This window comes from Fulvia fulva, chromosome 2, assembly GCF_020509005.1.
Source record: "Fulvia fulva chromosome 2, complete sequence".
In the NCBI taxonomy this organism is placed as follows: Eukaryota; Fungi; Ascomycota; class Dothideomycetes; order Mycosphaerellales; family Mycosphaerellaceae; genus Fulvia; species Fulvia fulva.
This window is the reverse complement of record NC_063013.1, coordinates 2,835,292-2,859,883: the sequence shown is the minus strand read 5'-3', so window position 1 is coordinate 2,859,883 and position 24,592 is coordinate 2,835,292. Positions and strand designations below refer to the sequence as shown.

General features: G+C 52.0%; 4 protein-coding genes across 4 annotated transcripts; all 4 read left to right on the top strand.

Annotated features, from left to right (window-relative positions):
• Nucleotides 1–8,240: 8,240 nt before the first annotated feature.
• CLAFUR5_02993 (Serine/threonine-protein kinase tel1) lies at nt 8,241–17,069 on the top strand (the record flags this gene model as incomplete). Its single annotated transcript, XM_047902141.1, has 2 exons — nt 8,241–8,286; nt 8,338–17,069. The coding sequence occupies 2 exons, from the start codon at nt 8,241–8,243 to the stop codon at nt 17,067–17,069; spliced, it is 8,778 nt and encodes a 2,925-aa protein (XP_047757686.1).
• Nucleotides 17,070–17,799: 730 nt separating this feature from the next.
• Nucleotides 17,800–19,278, top strand: CLAFUR5_02992 (putative translation initiation factor eIF-2B subunit delta; the record flags this gene model as incomplete). The annotated part of the gene is made up of 1 exon (XM_047902140.1): nt 17,800–19,278. The coding sequence occupies one exon, from the start codon at nt 17,800–17,802 to the stop codon at nt 19,276–19,278; it is 1,479 nt and encodes a 492-aa protein (XP_047757685.1).
• An 857-nt stretch (nt 19,279–20,135) lies between these two features.
• CLAFUR5_02991 (uncharacterized protein) lies at nt 20,136–21,653 on the top strand (the record flags this gene model as incomplete). Its single annotated transcript, XM_047902139.1, has 1 exon — nt 20,136–21,653. One exon carries the CDS (start codon nt 20,136–20,138, stop codon nt 21,651–21,653), a length of 1,518 nt encoding a protein of 505 aa, XP_047757688.1.
• Nucleotides 21,654–23,045: 1,392 nt separating this feature from the next.
• CLAFUR5_02990 (Endoglucanase E1) lies at nt 23,046–24,359 on the top strand (the record flags this gene model as incomplete). Its single annotated transcript, XM_047902138.1, has 1 exon — nt 23,046–24,359. One exon carries the CDS (start codon nt 23,046–23,048, stop codon nt 24,357–24,359), a length of 1,314 nt encoding a protein of 437 aa, XP_047757687.1.
• Between the last annotated feature and the right edge of the window lie 233 nt (nt 24,360–24,592).

Here is a 24,592-nt window from a genome sequence, read left to right as displayed (position 1 = left end):
TCGCTTAGGAGGCAGCAATGTCTGATGCTGATGCTGGTTCCGAGGGTCGTCCACCCCCTGCGGAAGGTCCTGGCTGCGTCTCGTCAGGCTGTCTGGCTTTGTACCTTGAAGTCCTGGACGGTATATTATCTTGAAGTTGAACTGTGACAAGAACTCAGCCCAACGCGCTTGTCGCCGATTTAGCTGCTTTGTCGTCATGAAGTATTCCAGGTTCTTGTGGTCGGTGTAAATCTTGACTGGCTGTGAGTCCTCATCATCTGCCTCGCAGGCGAGCTCGGGTCTCCATTCCTCAAAAGCCTTGATGATGGCTAACAGTTCCTTATCATAGATTTCATAATTGCACTCCTGTGGACTCAACTTCTTCGAGTAGAAGGCCACAGGATGTAGCACACCATTCTCGTCATACTGCGAAAGCACGCCGGCGTTCACAAAATCTGAAGAATCTGTCTCTATTACTGTTTCCCTGCCTGGCACGTAATGTGCGAGCATGCCGGCTTTGCTGAACGCAGCTTTCAAATTGTCAAAGGCTCGTTGGCAATCTAGTGACCATTGAATCCTTCTGTTCTTGTGATTGCTTGGTCCGTCCGACTTGGTCAGGTTTGTGAGAGGAGCAGCTATGCGCGAAAATGCTTCGATGAATCGCCTGTAGAAGTTGGCAAATCCAAGGAAGGCCTGGACATCCTTCAGGTTCTCAGGAGCTTCCCATGTCTGAATACATTCGAGTTTCTCGGGGTCCATCTCGATGCCGTCAGGGGTTATGATTAGCCCAAGATACTTCACCTTCTGTTGGTGGAATTCGCTTTTGTCGATGTCCACTGTAAGTCCTGCATCGCGTAGCTTAGTGAGAACCTTCCGCACGTGTTCAATGTGCTCCTCCAAGGTGTCACTGAAGATAAGTACGTCATCCAGGTAGGCCGACACAAAGTCGTCTAGGTGTTCTTGCAAGACCTTGTTAATGTATGATTGGAACGATGCTGGTCCGTTGCACAAGCCGAATGGCAACACTAGACACTCGTAGATGCCGTATCGTGTCGCAAACGCTGTCAACCACTCGTGCCCTTTAGCTATCCGTAACTTGTTGAAGGCTGCTACAATGTCCAGCTTTGTGAAGTACTTCTTGCCGTGCATGCGGTTGAGCGTCTCTTGTATCAAGGGAATCGGATACCGGTTCTTGATAGTGATCGCATTCAATCCTCTGTAGTCGATACAAACACGCAGCCCACCTCCAGGCTTACGTACCACTAGCACTGGTGCAGGAGACTGGTTCGTCTTTTGCCCTGCTTTCCGCACCTTCCCTTCAGATGTTTGCTCGTCTAGCCATTTTTTAACTGCCTCGTTCTCCTTCTCAGCTAGGCCGTAGGGCTTGCGGTATGGTGGCTCTTGTGGACCATCAGGCTTAATGTGAATCTCATGATCTACGCCTAGTCGGTGAGGTGGGAGTCCTTCATGATCCTTAGCTGAGAAAGCGTCCGCAATATCGTGGTACATTGGCGGCAACTTCTCCTTCGGGTTGTGATTGAACTGCTTGTTCAAGAATTGGTCCAGATCATCAGCAGCCATTGCACTCAGCTTAAGCTCTCCGCCGTCGCTCTCACGCCTAGTGGGCATGATGTAGAAGCACTCAGCCCCAGGCCGGTGCGCGTACATCCCCCACGCGCGTTGAGAAACGCCCTGGCAGTCCACTTCTTCATCGTCTATGTCTTCCAGGTCATATGATGAGGCATTCAGCTCTGCTCCTCCTGCTGTGAAGCTCGCTACATCTCCAGTGAAGGGCTCTGGTCCGTACCGTACTAGTGCCTGCTTCTTCTTCTCGCGGTGGTTCAGGGATTGCACTGTTGTCGGTGTCTTATTCTGTAGACAGTGACCAAAGCAGTAATCCGACCTGAATGCCACCTCGCCTGTCTCCCAGAAGATGTTTGGGTTGTGCGCTGTAAGCCACGGCAGGCCAAAGACGATGTCGTATTCGAGGTCGGTGACGTAGCATAACATTTGCTCGTGATGATCGCCTATGACTACGTCTACAGGGGCCGCGTGTGTAATCTGCCGCGCAGTGGCCGTTCCATCTCCCAGTGTTAGTCGTCGGCTTTGCGTCAAAGGGATCAGGGGTATTGTGTATTTGCGTGTGAATTTCCAGTCAAGAAAGAGAGAGGTGGAAGCAGAATCTACAAGGCCTCGAGCCTTTCTCTGTTGTATCATTACGGGTAACACTATGTGAGGGTACACAGCTGGCTGTTGCTTATCCAGTGCGCATGCCGATATCTTAAGCTCCTCACTATAGTCTGTTACCGTCTCTTGCGTTCCGTGTCTCTCAATCTCATGCTCTTTCTGTCCTAGGAAGTTCGGGTGACCGCTGTCTACCACGCTTAGGCAGCGGTCGTGCCATTTCCCTGCCGCGGATCGGCGGCTAGGGAACTGAGGTTCGCGTTCGGATTCGGCGTGGTATTGCGTGGACGCGGTGGGCGATAGTCGCCATCGTACCCATACATTGGGCATTCAGGGTTGGTCGACACGTGAGAACCTGTACGGCAGCGGTAGCACTTACCCTGCTTCTTAAGGTCTTCGCGCTGCTCACGGTTGAGCGTAGGCAGGTTCTGTAGATGTGTCGGCAGATCCTCCTTCTTCTTGGTACCAGCGTACTGTAGTGGGCGCTGTACCAAGGCACCTGCTACACCGGCAGCGGCACTAGCAACTGCGTTGCCGTTGTTCTGGTTGTTCTGGCCGCCATTGCTGTTCGAGTTGCCATTGCCCCGGGGGCGCTCCTTCTGCGGGTATAGTCGATCTGTCTCGTAGAAACTCTCGTCCAGTGCGGTGCACTCCTCGATAACGTCTTGCATGCTGTCTAGGCGGCGGTCGACTTCGCGGTCGCCGAAGGTCTTGATGAAGTACTTGCGGTTCAGTCGGTTACGGAACAGCATGAGCTCGGTCTCATCGGTCCATGACATCCAGGCGCGCAACTTCGAGTAGCGGGCATGGAAGGCTACAAAGGTTTCGCCTTGTTCTTGCTTGCAGGTAGCAATGTCAACCATAGCCTTGGTTCCCTCATTGCGTGTGCCATATTGGCGTGTCATCCAGTCTAATAACTCTTCTCCAGTCTTGAACTCGTTGAAGGACTGCTGTCCAGGCACAGGGATCCTCGGCTTGATGCTTCGCTGAGGATCACCTTGTGTCCACCCATACACGAAGCGCAGACCATCTGCCTCAGTGCGGAAGGTTGCTACAGTCAGCTTTAGGAGAACACTGCTGTACCAGCTGTCGAAATTGGGGTCGTCATCGTTCTTGAAGTGCTTAGGGTCGGGCACACCCTTGCCGATCTCCATGCCGCGAGTGAGGGTGCGGTCAATGGTGAAGAGACGTTCTGGAAGGTCAACCAGTGGTGTCTGGGTGCGGGTGTTGCGCATTCTCGAGTCACGACTGTTGTTGGGTCCTGGTCGCGGACGGTCGTTGTCACGTCCTCGGCCATTGTCGCCACGGTCATCGTCGTCTCCATCGTTATCGTTATCACCACCACCGCCACCGCCCCCTCCACCAGCAGCTTCGCGATACCTACGCAATAGCTGCTCGAGTGAGGTCTCGCGTGGGCGGGAACGAGAGGGTCGGCGGCCTGAGCGGCCCCTACCTCCGTTCTGTGTGGTGTCTCCTGCCTCAAGCCGAGCCTTCAGGTCATCGACTTCTTGTTGTAGGGCCTGGTTCTTCGCCTCAGCATCTTGTGCCTTCTTCTTCTCCTTCTCGCAGATCTCGCTGAACTGCTTGCACAGGTTGTTGGCTTCCTTGTATTTCTTCCCCAGCTCTTGCAACTTAGCTGGGTCGCAATCCTTCTTGCTCTTGAGATCTGCTGCCATTTTCTGTGTGACAAGCTCTTCACTTCGCAGCATCTTGTAGATGCGGTCGTATTCGGTGTACAGCGTGGTGTACTGGGTGTTCTGGAGGTCGTTGGCTCGCTCCATTACATCGAGTTGTCTGCCCTTAGTAATTGCCGTGTTGACTTCTTGTAGCACGAAGTCGTGGGTGGTCTTCGGGTGTTGGGATGCAAGGGTCGTGAGGTTGTCTGGGGTGACATTCTGGTATTCGGATGCGAGAATGTGTTCTGCCTCGTCGAGTGATAGATACACCTCGTCTGGGTCGCCGCCTGGGTTCTCTTCGAGCTTGAACTCGAACAGTTCTGTAAAGTCAATCTCACCACCTTCTTCTCGCTCGAAGGCCTTCTGGTAAGCTTTATCAATCTCTTGTTGTAGCGCGACACCGGTGTCTACTGTGACCCGCCGGTTGTCGTCCTGTGTCTGACTCTGAGGAAAAGAGGAGAGGTCGGGGAAAAGAGATGTGCGCTGCTTGCTTTTGCCCTTAGGCTTAGGTAGCGGTCGCATGCCGCCGTTCGCTGTTTGTGAAGTCATGTTGTCTGGGTTCGGGGGAGGCGTGACGGTGCCTGTATCCTGACTGTCTACGAGCGCGCGACCACCTGCTGATGGTGTCGCCGCGTTGCGTTCTCTAGGCATCTGCGCGCTGTGCGCCTTACCGTGTTCTGTGTTCTGATGCGGCTCTGCGCGTTCTCGAGTTCTGCGGTTCTGTCTGTTCCTGTTGTTACGCGTCCCTTACCTAGATCCGCGATCTGGGTAGTAAGGTAGAACAAACTGTAAGGGCGCGCGTACCATAGGGTCCGAATGAGATAGTTGTTGTTCTACGAAGCTACGAAAGAGGAGCGCGAGGCGCGGCGAAGTTATAAAGTAAAGCCAAGCCGCGCTAACCCGATGCAGAAGGTCCGCGGTTCAGCCGGGCCGACGCAGCTACAGTGAGGGGTCGCGGGCTGCCCGTGACATAGTAGGTAGTATATTAGGCGCGGAGAGGAAATAAGAGAGACGTAAGAGAGAAGTAGGCGAATCGCTATAAGATAGTAGTTATAGATTATAGAAGAGGTTTAAGGCGAGCTTCGAGTTTTAATCTCTACGAGGTAGTCTATATACTATTATTACTATATAGATAGATAGATATTTCGTAAGCTATTATAGTGCCCTATAGCTTATATAGATAGATAGATTTGTTATTCCTCTATTCTAGGACCCTATTCGGCCTATATAGGTATATATCTATTGTTATATACAAAGGGAAACCCGAATAGGTAAAAACCCTTCCCGCCCCCGACTTCTCCTTATCTAGATTAGCTTTCCCTCTAAACGTACGTAGTCTATATTACTACCCCGTTAGCCCCCGCTCCTAGCCGGTCTCGTCGCGCTACGCCGCATCCTCTCTTCCTATACTACTCCTACTAGACGGTACTATTCTAGCTAGCCCTTCTCTAGTATCTAGTTTGTAATACGCTATAGGTCCTTAACGTTATTAAGAAGTGCCCTAATCGTCTAGTTCCTCGCCTTTACTATCTACTCCCCCCTTCCTAGCGACTACCTCGGATAGACGAGGAGTACGTACCGTACGTTCTAGGAGTAATAGCCGTAGAGGTAGCTAGTATTCGTATATTCTAGAACCTTCCTCTATAATAGGTACCCCTAGAGGCCGATATATTCGCTTCGTAGTTAGGTTACTATACTACTCTATACCCTCGTAAGGCGGTAGTAGATAAGCTTTAGAGGGTACTTAACCGCGGATTTCGTAGCTAACTATTCCTTAGGTTGTCCCGCTAGCTAAGGGCGTCTACTATACGCTACACCCTAGTTGTTCTACCTCTCTTTCTATAGTTGCTCTATAAACGATTTCTTACCTTCCTATTATATTACTAGCTATTCGTCCCTTACCCGGTAGTTCGGCTCGTTTCCGGGTCGAATACCCTTATACGCTAGTACTAAATCGCAGGCCCTTACGACTATACTAGCGATGACCTTCTATACTAGGTACTATACCGACTTACCTAAGTAGGAGGTCCGTAGTCTCTAGTAAGGAAGGAATCGTATTTAGTAAGCTAGCTACGAGATAAGGTAATAAGTCTTAACCGCGCTTTCCTACTTATCTAGTACTACCGTATAGCCTCGTTTCGAGAGGTTAGCCCGGAGCAAAAGCTTCCCTCTACGCCCTCCCTCCCTATTTACTCCTTAAGCTAATATCTACCTCTATAGGCCTAAGCCCTTTAGTGCTCTCTATTAACCGATATACGTATCCGTCCTCTCGGGCTATATAGATAGTATTAGCCGTCGCTACTAGTATATACTACGCCCTAGGTTTTAACGCCCTTTGCGTTACCGTAGCCTATCTCTAGAAAGCGGCCGTCTATACCTCGTAGGTATGCTCGGGGCATATACTACGCCGGGTAGCGTACTCCTTACGTTTCTACCTACTAACTAATATAAAGTTCCTTATTACCCTACCCTCGATCCTCCCCGATTATAGAACTAATCTACTTATATTATACGTCTTTCCCCGTCCTAATAGCCGTCTTTTCCTTACTTAGGCTATCGTCTTTTCCTCGTCGCAATCTACTATATCAGACTAGGTACGTTATATAGCGGGATAGGTAGTACCTTAGGTAAAACCCTCGTTTCTATACCGGGTACTTAATAGGCCCTTATAGGCTACGTCGCGTATCTACCTACCTACTATATTGCCCGCTAGTAAATACTAGATTGTTTCGTAGTCCGCTCGACGCCGTCGTATAGTCCGCTTAGTTATTCTTCTATAGTCCGCTCGTCTAATATTCGTCGCTTAGCCCGCTCGGTTTACCGTCTCTAGAGGTAAAAATTCTATACTTATACTAGAGGTGTCCTATCGAGCGTATAGGCCACAGTTCCGCGCCCTTCTTATACGTAGAAAGAAGAGGGACTCGCTACTAATACGAGTATACGCTCGTCGGATAGTTTTTATACCCGTTTTACTAGTAGTCCTCTATTTACCGCGGCTTCGCCTACGTTACGCGCCCGTTACGCCTACGACGCTCTAGCGTAAGAATACTTGGCTCTCTCGTAGTAAGACGAGAGGTTCGTAGCCGATACTACGTATAGGTAATTCTCGTCGTCGACCCCTTTATATATAGTAATAGATATATACCTATATAGGCCGAATAGGGTCCTAGAATAGGGGAATAACAAATCTATCTATCTATATACTAACTAACGCTCTAAATAGTAGTATAGTATACTCTCGAATATCGCTCTTACGACTAGATTACGCTATACGGTAATACGTAAGATTACCTTCTTTAAAAAGTCGTTACTCTTTAATATACGCTATACTATATACTTATAGACTAATATACTAAACTCCGTATATTAAATAGAATACTAATTCTTTAGCCTAATACGTACCCTTATCTACTAATATATCTAGTAGGAAGTTACGTATATATAGCTCTATTAAGTAGGGCCTACCTCTAATAGACAGCTATACTATACTAGTCTTAGTCTACCTCTTAAATACCTTATAGATAGTAGTACAAGAGCCGCGTTTATCGTTAAGTAATAGCTTTACTATATCTAGTATAGTCTAGCTATTATTAAGATAATATTAAATAAGGTTACGGTCCTAAGTAGTAAGGGCCGGTATCGTATCGAATCAAGGTAACTATACCGCGGCGGTAAGGGCTATAGATATAGCGATTACTACCCTAGATAAGTATACCTTAGATTAGCCTATATAGTAAATATTGAGGCTTTATTATAAGGTTAACGACGGTAAGGTCAAAAAGAGATAATAGGACCGTTTAGATAAGATCACTATTGTTGAAAACAGGACACGAATTGCGCAGCCGTAGAAGATAGGAATTACAGATTATGTGAATAAAGAAGGACCTAATAGGATAGTATATATCTATGTATAGTATCGCCAGTTAATAGTGTAGGTGTTTTAGGAGGGATAGCTGCACTCAGGACTTGACTAGCAAGCCCTGATTACTAATCTCCCTAAGCACCTAATGTTGACCCTATGACCTGCATATTCTCAACAACTATCTAATTTAGTGAGGCAGGGTCCAAGTCGTCCCGACCCTTTTGTCGACCTGAATAGAAATAATAGTCTAAGCTTCACCCAAAATGGACGGCATGGGTCTGACCTGCACGCGCAGCACCACTGCTCTTCGTTCGAACCTCCATACACTTTCGACCGTTCACTATGCCACCTTGACGACCCTATTGCATCTGCGGCCTGCCATTCACTCCGCTGCTTGTACACGAAAGCCACTCGCCAATCTCCGCCGCGGTTCCTTCCGTACACGTTCCGCCACCAGACGCGTTGACCCTCACATATTCTAGTTCCACCCCCCATCCGCATGAACATGCTCGACAGCGTCCACAGCGCAACGTCCGAACATGCCGCGACCTCCTCCCGCCGAGGTGATGCTAGATGAAGCAATCGGTGCGTCGCAACCAGTCTTCTGTGTTGCCATGTTTGTCTAACCGTTGGCAGAGAACATCTCGTCCAGCACTGTGACGACTCGGAAGCAGGGCCTGGCTGATCTGAAGCGCATTCTTCGACTTGACTCCAACGACTCTCGCATACGAGACTTGCACGAGAAGACGAAACTTACGCTCTTCCAGTCTCTATTCCAGGCCGCCATCAATGATCAGTCCGCCTACGTCAAGGCAAAGACCCCGACGCTCAAGTCTACAACCGCCAACCGTCTGAGCGATATTGCCAGCGCCCTTCGACTGACAGCAGAGGTTTGCGTCAGGTCTTTGACCATCAAGCTTGTCAAAGCAATTATCGATCACATCACCGAATCGATCTACCTGCAGGCGGGAGATCTTTGCGAGCCGTTAGCACTGGACTATGCCAAAACGCTTCGTGTCGTATTGAGCTATCAACCTCATGTTGAACATCTCACCAAAGAATGGCAAGGCATAGTTGTTGCCTGCATCGGCTACCTACAGGACGCCAACTCCGTGGCAGCTGACCCCAATGGACTGGACCATGGCTCCACTGCTGGTACAATCAATGGCTCGAGCTACCTCTCCTCGAGATCCATCAACAGAGAATCTGCGGGTTCGCAGGAGTCACGATCGGTTCTCAGAGTGGTAGCCGAGGAGGCTGTCTCGTGTCTCCAGCTCCTTACTGCAGCTCCCAATGCTCCGGTGAAGAAAATGGCTCACGAGTTGATGGCCGCTCTCATTGATTATCTGAAGACCAGCAGCTACACTTCCAGGGCCCATGTGGAAGCCTTCACTGCTGTCAATCATGTTCTGTCCTGGACGAGGATCGAAGACGTCAAGCTGACACAGGAAGTCACGGTACAACTGATGCGTTTAGTGCGGCAGCTGTGGTCTGGCAAATCTCATGCTTTAGAACAAATGCTGATCACGCTTCTCCTGTTGCGACCTTATATCTTGAATGGCATGTGCCAGGAATCTGCGATCTCTCTGCGCCCGGAACTTATCGGTTTGATCGACGCCATACAGAACGAGTACCAGGAACGAGACGCCAAGAAACAATTGGGGCTTGGGCAGTTGCGTTTGCAGTTCAGTGCCACCGACAGTCCAGCCAGTGACGAGATCTGCACACCGCTGCTCACGCTACGTTGCGTAGATGCAAATGCCGAATCATACTGGTTGATAATTTACCTGCTGGCATCCTTCTACAACGTCATGATAGGGACTACTCCACTCGATGCTGATCCGGACTACGAAACGAATCACGATTCCGAGGCGGATCTTAACACCAGACCGAGAAAGCGGCGGCGACGAGAAGACAGCCTAGAAGCGCTAATCGAGGAGGCATCTCGAGGTTCGCCTTCGTCAAGGACTCGCGCTCTGCAAGTCTTAACATTCTTGGCGCAGCAGAAGGCTTTCACGCCGTCTCAACTGCGGACAATCATCGGCAACATCAGCAGTAGCTGCAGTGAAGAGGCTGGGACCGTATCGTCGTGGGCGTTGCTGGCAATGGCAGCGTGCGCCTCGCAAGCGGCAGCGACAGATGACGCCTTGGGTCCTCACTGGCTAGCTGCCTGGCAAATAGCATCACGTTCGCTGAGCAACGCGTCAACATGCCGCAGCGCTTCGTTCACGCTTTCTGTGATGCTTCAGCTACGACTAGTGCCTAACGACAACATCATCGAGCTCATACAGCTGCTTACTCTAACCATGGACATCAATGGACCAACTTTGATGGCGGACTCCGTTTCTTTGCTTTTATCGCGCAGCCTGACCGCGGTCCAGCATGTTCAGCCAGGGGCTTATGCAAAAGCAGCCGAGAGCATGGCACTCTGGCTGTCGCAGAACTTCAATCCAGCCAAGTTTGACAACAAACCGTACGCCGCTATTTCATCATCTTGGGACGCCTCCGACGTTGTGGCTCTGATAGCTTCATGCCTGCATCAGCGCACACATCAAACACAAGCGCCTGGATTCAAGGTCTGGCACGCACCAGGCCGGGCGTGGCTGTTGTGCCAGAAACACAACGACCTAGTAGCCTATCTCTTGTTGTCTTCTTCCAAAGATACAAGCGTCACGAATCCTTCGCTCACTGCAACCTCCCCGGGCCCTGTGGCGATTTCAACACAGCTCGCTTATGAAAATGCAATCCTGAAGTATCTGACTGCCGAACTGATTGGCGCAAATAGCAAATGGGCTGCGGGAAATGCAAGCCGGTCGGGTTTCCAGCTGAGTCGCGATCAGTCTGTCATGCTTATGAAGGTATGCATAGCTTTGTGCTGTGTATCCTCCTGCCTGACTTTCAGAGATTTACGCGGGCAACAGGAACTCAAGAAGGAAGCCTACACACTACTGGAGTCGCTCCAGGATTACATGAGTAAGGCTAGTCAGGACGATACCAAGATGCACGATTGGCTCTCGACGTTGTCTACTGCATTCTGCGGACTTGGTACGTGCGACTCAAACCACGAGTATCAACCTCCAGCATGTGAAAGAATAGTGTGTCGTGCTCTCGTGGGGTCGACTCACAAGCAGCAGCACTCTAGCAGCCATGATTTCGACGACGATGACATGGACTTCGAAGACTCCTCAAACACCCAGGATAGTCGACAAGGCAAGATACTAGCCGGCGCCATCGAACTTGCAAACGATTACGACGGTACGTATAGCGAGACAGCGATGCGATCAAACGTTGTCTTGTATGCTACCGCCATCAACGCGCAAGATCAAAGTCCATCTGCCACGGCGATCTCAGCAGCGGTTGCGGACTTTTTACTTGCTCAACCTGACGTTTCGGTACTTTCAAGTCGAGTGGCGATCACTCTGCTTCCTAAGATTGGTGTGACGCTCAATGCTGCAGACTCTGAACGACTCTTGGCTTACTTCATGGACCAGTGGGCAAACTCATATCCTCACAGGCGGTCGGAGGTAGCACTTGGTACTATGCTCGACGTGATGTCGAGTCTCATGACGGCATGGACGGACCCCTCGAACAAGGCGCTGCATGGTCTCGGCGTGGACATTTACGATTGGTTCACCATGGCAGTATCTGTCGGCTTCCTTTCATCAAATACGCAGGTCAAACTGGCTAGTCTACTGCTGGAACTTTGTCACACAGACTCGGAGTTTGGTCAAACTGACAACGCAACATCTGTGAGAACAAATCTATTCAGCACGCTAAGCAAAGGGAGGATCGCACTTCAGTGGTCACTTGCTGGGCGCATTTCCACGATCTTCGGCTTGTTCGTGTTGTCGACTCATCCAGCCATGTTCAAGGACCTTCGAGACAGCCTATCGGATGATACGGAATGGCTTGAAGGTATAGCCATGCGCCTGTTGTTCCTATCCAAACTGGCAGCTGCCTGGCACACCCTGCGACGAGAGTGTGTATATGCATTGTTCGAGACGGCAGGCTTGGTGCCACACGCGCTTGAGCATACCGCTCACTGTCTGGGAGAGCTTGCTTCAAAACTACCAGCCAAGACACCACGCAAGCTCTTCACCATGTTCGCGCCACAGCTACTACATTCTTGGCTTGGCACTGAGCATTCAATCACGCAACTGCCATTCGCTGCATTCCAGTACACTTCGTTGACCGATCTGCTCGTCTCGAACCAGACCGAGGCGTGTGCTCAGATCTTGGTGCGCAAGTCCGAAGAGGGCATGAACATCATGACAAAAGCGCTCAAACTGATGCCTCCCGGCGTTATCAAAGGAAACTTTGCGAAATGCGCAGCGTATGCTATCAGCTATGATGTGCTGGAGCCATCAAACGGACCGACCACGTCTGAGCACGACAATCGCCTGAAAGAGATAATCAGCAAGGAAGACTATAGGACGTACATCTCGCAGCAGTTTCCAACGGTCCTGGGCTACTTGTACCTGCACATGCAGCAAGACGACCCCAATGACACTTGGCTAGTGAAGAGCGCTGATTTTGGTCAAGCCGCCGCAGCACTGGCGGAAATGAAGCAATACAGCTATTCCAAGCGTATGCTGCCAGTACCCCAGCAGCCATCGTTCAGAGCCAAGTTGCTTCCCAACCAGATACAGAGAGTGTGCAAGAGGGTTGGCCTGCAGCCCACCGCTCCTTGGACAGCCTCCTCGTTGACACTGGCGATCCGTATGCTACTCGACAACATAGATGAGACCATGGGTCCCTTACACTTTTGCATCATGATACGGCGCTTGAGGATACTGGTCTGCATGGCGGGCGAGGTGGCGCTAGCGGAGTTCCCACTCGAATTGCTGCTCCATTCGCTGCGCCCCTTTGTCAGCGACAGCGAATGTGCTGACGATACCATGGGCATCCTTCAGTATCTGATGCATCGCGGGCGCCACTACCTGGAGAAACATGTGCGCCTACTCACAGGCACTACGATGCTGCTAATCCTGCAGATGAGCAGGCACGCTCGCTCGAAGCAGAGTAGCACAACGCAAGAGACTCAACACGCGAACACCGTCCAGAAGATGCAAGACTTCCAGCGATGGCTGGTGAGGTTCCTGAGTGAGACCACAAATGAGCCTGGTACTGTCGCTATCGACACTGGGCTCACTACCGCGCTCGCGCAGCTGCAGCTCCCTGGCAACGCACGAGCTGGCAGCCCAGAAAACTTCATTCTGCTCTTTATCTTGAAGGGCTGGTCCTCAAGTACGTCGCAGCTGTCGGACACAGATGCTATTGAAGCCTTGAGATTGCTATCTGAGGGCTTCGCGCCTCCGCCGATAGTTTCCGACGACTGTTTGGGCGTTGACCACGAAGCCGTAGCGTATGCGCAGCAGCTTTGGGAGTGCACACAACGCCTGCCGGCGAACGATCACTTTCGTGCGTGGGCGTCTGGAGTGCTTGGTCGAGCATTCGCTTCCACAGGCACAGCACCGGTCGTGCGAAGACACGGAGAAGTCGCCATTCGCGAAAAGGTCGACCTCAGCGTGGCACGGGGTACCGGCATTTCGCAAGCAACGATCGTGGAGCATCTCAACAATCTTCTTTTCTCAAAGAGTCGCCTCGAAGCTGGCTTAGCTGATCATACGTTGCGGTGTCTGTATCAATGCCCGACCGATAACGGAGACAATGGAGACGAAGCCGTGGCTCTCGACAACATGCTGCCAAGCACGATTCACGCCGTAGTTGCTAATGGCGACTATGGCTACGAGCCTGCGTCGGCTACCGCAAGTATCAAAATCGTCGTTGATCAGAAGTTGCTTCGTCATGTTCTTGGTCAATGGCAGTCGGAAACTCTTGAAAGCTGGGCGATAAACCTTGTCACCACCCTGAGCCACTGGGCATTGGTCGTACCGATTGTGTCTACTTTGACCTCAATTGTTCAGAACGTCAACGGCCTTGCAATATCTCTGCTGCCGAGCATAATACACATTCTGCTGGTGAAGGAGAGTGACACAGGGATACTTCGCCAAGAGTTGTCTGCGACAATTGCCGAATGTCTCAGCGAAACCGCAGAAGCGATGCATTCCAAGCAACAATTCTTTCTGCGAGTATTGCTCTACCTGAAGAGCCAACCATATTTGAATGAGACAACGAAGATCGACCGCCTTCAGTGGCTTGATATCGACTGGTCGCTCGCAGCAAGTGCTGGCTCAAGATGTAATATGCCCACAGGCGCTCTGCTCTTGGCCGAGTTCGCAGCGCCCGTGCCAGATGCGAACAGACGAGCGTCCGCCCGACATTCAGTTTCTTTACTTCCTCAGGCCAAAGTGTCGGAAGACTTGCTCATATCGCTCTATCAGCAGCTCGAAGAACCAGATTCATTCTACGGAGTGCAACAGACAGCCTCACTGGACTCGGTGCTGAATCGACTAGATCACGAAGCAGATGGGTTCCGAAGCTTGATGTTTCGCTCTGCCCGAATGGACAGCCACATGCGGTCTTCACATCGACTAGTCGATAACGATGCAATCGGCATGGCTCGGTCGCTATCAGCCTTGAACTTCAACGGACTGGCGCTTGCGCTTCTGAAGAGTGGCGTGGGTGTGTCGGGCACTGCCTCAGACGACATCCTGTCTGCAGCACGGACACTGCAGCAGTGGGACATCACACCGCCTGATACACTCAACAGCGATTCCGCTACGACCTTTAAGGTCTTCCAGGCACTCAGCAGAGCTAGCGATGCTCGACAGGCCGATGGAATATTGAGGTCCGCAGTCGTTGACCATGCTCAGTCTGGTTTCGCTGGTGGATCCTCAATGATGCCACCCAAATCGTGGTTTCATGTATTGGCCATGCTTACAGAGTCGCACGAACTGATCACTTCGGCGGACCAGACTGCCATGGTTGCAAGGTGGCGTCTGATTCAGGCGCGCCAGGACTGGATGCAGATGGCCCGTTACGAAGACGTCAAACCTCTTCTGTCGAACCGTCAGACGCTTTTCGGAATGTTGTGCCAGAATACAATGTTACAGACCGCCCTTCATTTGACGAAGAGGCAGTGCCATGCTTTCGAAGCAGAGGCACTGCTCGATGTATCGAAGTTTGGTCGCGAGTATTCCAAAATCCAAGATTCAATTTCCGCCACCTCTGCCCTTGATGGGATGATAGAGAAGTACACCGCTACGAAGCTTAGTGTCCAAGCCGTGGTCAAATCTGAGACGGCATCGGTGCTTTGGGACGCTGGCGAGACTTCTGCATCTATAAGAATGCTCCGAGATACTTTGACCATGGCCGACATGGAAAAGCAAGATATTGCCGTTGGCCGAGCAGGTCTGCTTGCGCAGCTTGGACACTGTCTGGCCGAAGCTCGGCTGGAGAAGCCAGAAGATATCATGAGCAATCACCTCAAGCCTGCGATTGCTCACCTCAAAAGCAGGACAGAAGGATCGGAGGCAGGTGACGTTTTCCATGAGTTCGCCAAGTTCTGTGACCAAGAACTTCAGAGCCCGAGCAATAGAGAGAATCTCAGCCGAATTACCAAGCTACGACAGGGCAAGCAGGAAGAAGTGGATGCTATCAAGCTAGCCATTCGAAACGCAAAGCGAACAGGAGAAGACAGGACGACGCTTAACAGGTCACTGCGTGCGTCTCAGCAGTGGCTTGACATTGACACGCACGAAGAGACGCGGTTGAGAAATGACCGAGACAAGTACATCCAGCAAAGTCTCCAGAACTATCTTTTGGCACTTCACGCTTCGGACGAGCACGATATCTGTGTGCTGCGTTTCTTTGCCTTGTGGTTGGAGAATGCCGATGATAAGGAAGCCAATGGGGTCGTCTTGAAGTACCTGCCCGATGTCGCCAGCTGGAAGTTGGTGCTCCTGATGAACCAGCTCATGTCGCGGCTGGAGAACGAGCCATCGACGTTCCAGAAGGCCTTGCAGGCGCTCCTTCTGAGGATATTCACAGAGCACCCGCATCACAGCCTGCATCATCTGTTCGCAGCGTCATCGATCAAGCCTGCAGCCACTGATACAGCAATGACCTCAAGATTCGAAGCTGCAAGAGCGATCAACAGCATCATGGAAACCAGGCCAGCGCAAAAGGCCCTCAATGATCGCATCTTTCGCGCAGATCGGTACTATAAGGTATTATCCGAGCTGAAGCCAGAGCGATCGGGCAAGTTCCGCGTGAAAGATTACAAAGAAGCATACAGAGTCACGACGACCGTACCGACCATGCTCGTCCCCCCAGCGACCATCTCCGTTACTCTCAGGCCAAGCGGTGATTACAAGGATCTGCCCATCATCACCCGCTTCGACTCATACGGCTCTGTCCTAGGCGGTGTGAGCCAGCCGAAGATGCTCACGGCCACTACCTCTGATGGCAAGGAATACAAGGAGATCTACAAGAGTGGCGACGATGATCTCCGACAGGATGCTATCATGGAGCAGGTCTTCGAAGAGGTCAGCAAGATGCTGCGTAATCACAAGGTGACTCGACAGCGCGATCTGAAAGTTCGTACGTACAAAGTGGTCCCACTCACGACACGCTGCGGAGTGATTGAGTTTGTGGCCAATTCGACGCCAATCAATGACTACCTCAGAGCAGCGCATAAGAGGTACTATCCATCAGACTATACAGACCACAAAGCGCGAGAAATCATCAACTCGGTGGCGGGCAGCGGCAATGACACGCGCGTCAAAGAGTTCCGCAAAATCTGCGATCATATGCATCCTGTCATGCGGCACTTTTTCTTTGAGAAGTTCGACGACCCCGACGAATGGTTTGAGAAACGTACAGCGTACACGCGCACCACAGCCAGCATATCTATCCTTGGCTACATACTTGGTCTGGGCGACCGCCACTGCAGCAACATTCTGCTGGACACGAAGACTGGAGAATGTGTGCACATTGATCTCGGCGTCGCTTTTGAGGCGGGACGCGTCTTGCCAATACCTGAGATGGTACCCTTCCGTCTCACGCGGGACGTCGCGGATGGTATGGGCGTGACTGGCGTTGAAGGCGTCTTCCGCCGTTGCTGTGAATTCACAATGGACGCCGTCAGAGAGGACAAGGACAGCATCATGACACTGCTGAACGTTCTGAGATACGATCCGCTGTACAACTGGTCAGTGTCACCACTGCGAGCCAAACGCATGCAGGAAGCACAAGAGACGGCGAGAAGAGGTGGGCTTGAGCATGAGAATACGTCCAAGAAGAGGGAGTCTGAGGCAGGAGAGGCAGACAGGGCGTTGGCCATTGTGGAGAAGAAGTTGGAGAAGACGCTTAGTACGCCTGCTGCTGTCAATGAGTTGATACAGCAAGCGACTGATGAGAAGAATCTCGCGACGTTGTTCAACGGATGGGCGGCATTCTTTTAAGGCGGCGTGTGGGGTTTCCACGAGGCTTTCAACGCGGGCTGAGCCAGTGCAGATATATCGCATGACGCATTAGCGAGGCGCAACAGAACATGACATAGATGCATACTGTACATTATGTAGCATAACAATGTGTATCACCACGACCATCGCCCTCGAAATAGTCGGGCCTTCGGTAACAGAACGGTGAGCGATGCTAGCAGCAGCTTCACAGACTCGATTCACTGAGATACTCGGCACAAGATTAGTGGACTCGTCCATTCGTTCAGTCTTGGTTCCAGGACCAGATATATATACTTTTTGTCTGTGCGTCCGATAGCTGGACCCTGTTTGACTCACTCGCGAGTCACATGTTGCGGGCATCTAATTTCGCGGGACATGGAGTACTTTCGCTTCACCACGACTACACCACTACGATACACCGGAACGAACACCACCCACAAAAGGACCGAAAGTACGCACAGTGATCGAATCCACCAAGACATGAGCGATATCAGGACCACTTTCGCCAACACCAACCGCGTTTCCTACGATTGTTCCGACGAGGATTTTAGCATCATGGCACGCTTTGAGTGAACAACGATGCCACTCTCCGGTACTACGTGCAGCGCATCACAAGAGAGCTCGTCACCTGGACGAAAGTAGTGCAGCCATCGCATTCCCCAGCCAAGAATCCGACACCCGCCTGAAGGAGCATAACCAGAACGGCCTTACAGAACACAACGCCTTCGTCATGTCTGAGCAACAGAAGCCAGATGCACCAGCAGCGCAGGAGCAGAAGCTCCCTCCAGCCGAGCTGAAGAAAAGAGCCAAAGCAGAGAAGCAGGCCAGAAGAGCAGCGCAGAAGGAACAGACCGCTGCGCCTACAGGTGGTCCGCCAGCAGAAGCTGCCGCAGCGAACGTAGAGACGAAGCCTACCAAACAAGGTGGAAATGCCGGACCTGCGCAACAAAAGCCCAAGGGCGAAAAGCAACAGCAGCCAACAGGAGCACAAAAGCAGGGCGAGCAGAACAAGGGCCCAGGCGGCGCGCAGCAGGCTTCATTGCCAGTGAGGAATCGCAGAGGATCGCAGAGCCAGCCAGCGCCGAAAGAGCCAGTGAAGAGGCAGGAGAACAAGCAGGTCGAGCTGTTCAGTCACCTGTACAACCAGCCACGCCGACATACCCTCGAAGGAGTCTCGAAAGACGTCCATCCTGCGGTGCTGGCGCTCGGCTTCCAGATGAGCAGCTATGAGATCTGCGGCAGTAGCGCGAGATGTGTCGCTATGCTCCTTGCATTCAAGGAAGCCATCCAAGAATACACAACCCCAGCGGGCACATCTCTTGCTCGACACTTGACGAGTCACTATCTCTCCCCACAAATCGACTTTCTAAAGTCATGTCGGCCGATCTCCGAGTCTATGGGTAATGCTATCCGATGGCTAAAGAAGCTGATAGTCGAAGTCGACCCGGATATGCCAGAACATGAAGCGAAGGATGACCTCTGCGACAACATTGATCGCTTCATCATGGAGCGCATCACAGCCACGGATCAGGCCATCGCTAGCTCGGCGAGCCAACTGATCAAACATGGCTCGGTTGTACTTACGTATGCAAAGAGCTCCATCGTCGAGAAGACCATCTTGCAGGCACATGCCGCAGGCACGAAGTTTCGGCTCATAGTGGTTGACTCGCGACCGCTTTTCGAGGGCAAGAACCTTGCCACTTCACTCATGAACGCTGGACTGCAAGTCGAGTACTACGCTTATGCCGGTCTTGCCAGAGCAGTATCCGATGCGACCCTGGTGCTCCTCGGTGCCCATTCGATGCTGTCCAACGGCCGTCTCCAATCACGAATCGGCACAGCCTCGCTTGCAGCAGCTGCACACCGAGTCGACATCCCAGTCATCGTGTGCTGTGAATCAGTCAAGTTCAGTGGCAAGGTAGCACTGGACAGCATCGTCATCAACGAGGTAGCACCGGCGGAAGAGCTTCTCCTGCCCGCGAAGCCACAACTATCGATCCCTACATCGAAGGACTCCAGGAGTGACGAAGGCGAGGAAACGAAATTGAAGAACTTGCATGATTGGAAGGATATTCAGAACCTGCAGATTCTGAATTTGATGTATGATATTACGCCGGCTGAGTATATTCGGATGGTGATTTGCGAGTATGGCAGTGTGCCGCCGAGCTCGGTGCCTGTAGTGCACAGGCTGGCGAATGAGGGTATTTAAGGATAGCGATTGAGCAGTCTTTGCCTGTGATCATGCTCTCACATGAGTGTACTGAACGTGATACTCCACGTATCTTCACATTGTCCCGGTGCCATCCCCCACATGCAGAAAGACGCCTCACGATGTCATGCCGCATGCCTCGTCATTAGCGTTGAGCTTGAATGATTCAAGCGATTGGATCTAGATCGGGTCGTGTGCCTTGGTAGTTGACATTGACAGCACCTCCACATCCTCCTGGGCTACAGCTTTCCAATTTCTCTAGCTACCCAACAATGGCTACCCAAACACCTCAAGATCTGCCCCAAGATCACCTGGAAGCCGCCGAGACAGCATTGAACAATACAACAAGCCAAGCAGGCAAACACCAGGAAGACCCCAAGAACACTTTACACATACCCGCAAATGCTTAGAAGTCTCTCAATTGTTCCAGTCTATCTTTTCATACGACAGTCTCCAAGATCTTGAGAATGCATGGCATATGGGGAACTACGTCCTCGACCACGAGACGGGCAAGAAGACGTTTGAGGATATGAGTATTTATGTCAGAGTAGGTCTACCTATCCTTCTGCTGCTTAGCATTTGACTGCACTCCGCTGATCATCATGATGACAACTAGGCAGGAATAGTCCCCTGGCCGCAACGAACACTGTGCGAAGGACTCTATGGATCGAGTGAATTGCAAGGTCGTGTGAGAGCCGCAGATAGCCCGAAGCGCGATCGCTTAATGCTCACTTCCAACTTCGTCTACCACAAACACAACCTTTCGGATCCGAATTCCTCAGAACGTGAAATAAACCACCACCAACACCAACAAACACTGTAACAACAGGCTGCGCATTTTGTTTGGACCACCCACCATGTCTTTCGGCTTTGGCGACTCGAGTACTCGAGCGCACGACTCGGATGGACAGCCTTACCAGACTGAATGCTTCAGAGGCTCCTTTGCGACTCGACCACAAGAACACCTTCTAATCTGCGATCACCGCATCCGATCCATTAACGAGAGAGAGCGATGCGGTTCCAACTACAAACCTTCCGCCCATGCAGACCACAAGGTCAGAGAACCTGCATTTGCATGCCCGATGCCAAATTGCACACAGACTCGCATGCAACTCACCAACCGCAGCAAAGTCTTCGTGGTCAAGCCAGGCCAGAGTCGCACTCGCTTCCGGACCTGCCATCTGATGGATGATCCAATGTCGGGAACAAAGCGCGACACCACTCGCAAGTACCGCGAACGTGGTGAGAAGAGCGCGCCGCGGAACAGAAGCAGCTCCCCTGACCGCGAGGCACAGCGCACGAAGGACTCCATGGATCCAGCTGAAGTGATCAACGCGCTCGCTGCCAGCGACGAAGGATACAGAATCGCCGTCTCGAGATTCAGTGGTCCAGGTGTGCGCGCAAAGATCGACGACCGATACAAGACACGCAAAGACTACGAGCTCCAGTTCAAAGACGAGGCGGTCGGTCGAGCATTGAGAAGCCTTCATATGCTCAACAGTGACGAGCTGCAGCAGAAGCTTCGGGCAGCCAGAAAGCGCGAGCTAGCATTGGATCCGACCTTTGGTGGACCAGACAAGGAGTTCGGCGAGGAGCTCAAGGGCACCAAGCCGGAGGACCTCGTGGGAGCAGGCATCGACACCGGGCTGGACTGCAGTGTCTGCGGTGACAACACTGAAGACATCGCCTTCAAATGTCTCCACTGCATCACCTTCGTGTTCTGCAATTCCTGTTTCATGTGCAGGCGCGATGCGCACCCTAAAGACGACAAGCACCAGTTTGAGCTGATCAAGTCGTCCGATGCGTGGGACCGTGCCGCAGATGGCGTGATGGACGATACGAAGAAGGCACCTGAGGTTCCCCACGAACAAGCCACCTTCTGCAAGTGCGAGACGACTTCCAAGGAGTACCTGATCTCCTGCGACGGCGATGACTGCCAGACTCTGTTCCATCCAGGCTGCTATGATCGAGGCCTCTTCCACAGCAGCATGTACAAGCAGAACGCAGAGTACTTCAACAGGAAGGACTACAACGCGCACAAGAACGGCCGATCGTGGAAGTGCGAAGCCTGCAACGATGATGCTCCAGTTGAGTCCGAGCAATCACGTCAGCGTTCCGCTCGTGTCATTGCTCGTGCCAATGCTCGAGCGGCGGAGGCCCAGAGTAAAGCGACGAAGAAGGTCTACAACGCCCAAGAGGAGGCCGCGAAAGAGGCAGAGTTGAAGATGGCCGAGACACAGCAGGAGAAGGCAGCAATTGAGGCCAAATGGGAAGAGATCGCTGACGATGAGATGGATCCCGCCGAGGATGACCCACTCGCCGGTATCCAGACATTTCCCATGGGTCTGATTGCGTTCCACTTCAAGCCGCAGTAGGGTATGCGACATGTTGCGGCACTTGTTGGGTGGAGCTGGACTTTTGACAAGTTTACGCAATGTTCGACCGCCGGTGAGCTCGATTAGGTGTATGGGTTTCTTTTGTATGATGCGGGCGCTGTGATTTGTCTCCAGGACCAAGGTTGGAGGCTGAATAGGCTGTTGCCGAGAATGAGCGGTTTGCATGGTGCTTGGGTTTCGGGGTTTGCTTGGAATTGCTGAGGCTTCTCTTGTTGGCCTGCATATGGTGTATAGCTTTGCGTATGCCTGAACCACGGCTTTTGATCCTTGCTGTCTCATCCGATCTCGTCTTTGGTAGCGCGTCCTGTGCAGTCTGCCTTCCGCAGAGAAAGACACTCGATGCGCATTGAGCTCGCGCGGTTCTCTCTCCGATCAAGAACCATCGTCATATCCCTTTCAAGCTTCTCGCGGCACACTCTCTCGTCCATCTATGCAGATTCTGGCAGCGTAGAGGCCCCGCCCGACATGAAGTTATCCATCTCTTTCCACCTCTGCTTCATCCAAGGCTTCCGAGCATCCTTTTGGCCCCCCCCCAGGCAGGAACATTAGGTCCGCTAGTCCGAGCGAGCACGAGATCGATCGAGTGGCCATATAGATGCACGTGGGTGTGAGTGTGTTGCTGACACTGCTGATCTAGCCAACAAGAGAGGCAGGAGAAGTTCTCTGGTGCGGTTGGCAGCAGAAGAGTACAGTACTGTCAGTACCTAGGTAATCAAGGATCGGTCCGGCAGTCGCCGTGCGTTCCACGGCTTCGGAATGCCTTTCACTCACTCACTTTCAGCGAGCAGCGTATGCTCATATCCTGGCTTACATGACTCGAGAACGTCGTTCAGGAGTTCGTGGGACTGAGTCCTGCGGGCTCGGAAGTCTGTTTTTGCCGCTTGTTCATCCATGCATGCAAGCTTCCTTCAAAGCCAACACGCACACGACCAACACTCATCGGATCTTGAGGCATTGTTTGTCATTACAGTCGCCCATACTCAACCATCAACGAAGCATTTCGGCCACTGCTTGCCTTTGTTATTATATTCGCCCTGGCACAGCATGGCAGCAAAGGAGGCAGCAGACATGATAGACTCCAGCCATGACCACAAAGGTAAGTCATCTCGCGCCTCCGCGACCTGCAGCCACTCTCGCAGATCCGTGTGCCTTGGCAAGGCCAGTCAGCCCAGCACACATGACTTCGCTGGCCACTCCCGGACGCTGCGGAACTTGACACTACCTACTCAGCCGGACACTGCATACATATAAACCCGCCGCCCGGCCGCGCGTGGCACACTATGCTGTCCAATTCTACCACTACCCTTCTTTGCTTCTGCTTTGCCGGCAACATCTGGTCCCATCCCCTAACATCGCAGGACGGCGACAACCATGATTCGAAGAACGCTGCTACTCTCGGCGACGATCTTGGCCATCACTTTCTTGTTCTTCAGCTTACAATCGTTTCCCTCAGGCCAGGCCCAGTTTGCTTATCTTCCTAGGCAACGCTCGAGGTACCAATGGAACACTACGGATGACATGCTGCTATTTCAACCGCCCCTGCGGACGGCGGGGAGGCACATTATCGATGCCAATGGTGAGAGGGTGAAGTTGGCGAGTATCAATTGGTACGGTGCTAGCGTTATCTTCTTTGTGCCGGGTGGCTTGGACTTCCGGCATCGTGATGAGATCGCTGCCACAATCCGCCAGATGGGCTTCAACTCTGTGAGATTCCCATATTCAGACCAGATGGTAATCGAAAACCCGATCGTTCCGCCCGAAGTCATCTCAGCGAATCTGGATCTGTTAGACAATTACGATTTGGGTCACAACGAGAGTCTGTCCGAGTCTGATGAACCTCAAGGACCACGCGCGCTGGACGTCTACTTCGCATGCGTTAAGGCGATGACTGACATTGGTCTTGCTGTGATACCGAATGATCACATCACTAATGCACATTGGTGCGATGGTATGAATTTGTGCGATTCAAGCTGGAAGAATGACCATCTCGGACCTTTCTGCAAGATCAAGCAGACCACCGACTCATGGATCGATAACTGGAAGATTATTATGAGACCACTGGCAGACAATCCGCTCGTCATCGGAGCTGATCTACGCAACGAGCCCAGAGGATTCTGGGGGACGATGACTTGGAACATGTGGGCGACAGCGGCAGAGAAAGCCAGCGAGGCACTATTGTCAATTCAGCCCAACTGGCTCATGTTTGTGGAAGGGATCTCGTCCGCCAACGATTGTGGCGGCGCGCGCTCTCGTCCAATTAAACTCTCCGTCGCAGACCGAGTTGTCTACAGCAGTCACGTCTACTCATGGTCTGGCTGGTCTACACTGGTTCCTTATGGCAAACGTCCATACCCTTCATTCCCAACGGACATGGACAAGAACTGGGCCTTCCTGATCCGCGGAAATATCGCTCCTGTGTGGGTGGGCGAGTCTGGTGCACCACATCACGCTGGAGACCAAGACCGCAACTACTGGGACCATCTGATGAAATTTCTTGACGAGATTGATGCAGACTATGGGTACTGGGCCCTTAATCCAAGAAAACCTGGAGGATACGACAACGAAACATATGGACTACTTAGAGATGACTGGGAAACGCCTGTCGACGATTACCGGCTTGCAGATTTGCAGAAGCTGATGAAGCCTCGAAAGGAGCGCACCGTGAAATTTAATGTCCAGCAATAGACCGACACGAATGAGCATTTCCTGCTCTTTCACTGTATTATATACCTTCTACTCAAAATCGTTCGACGGTCTGAGGTGCAAACAATTGCAGGGGTGTCTTTTCCTGTCCAAAACGCCAGCTCCAGCAACGCCAATCAAGCAACCCACGTGCGACCGGCAGCCGAACACTCCCAACGTCAATCGATCAACCACGGCGCCAGAAACGTCGCACGAGGTTCATATAAGCTCTGTTG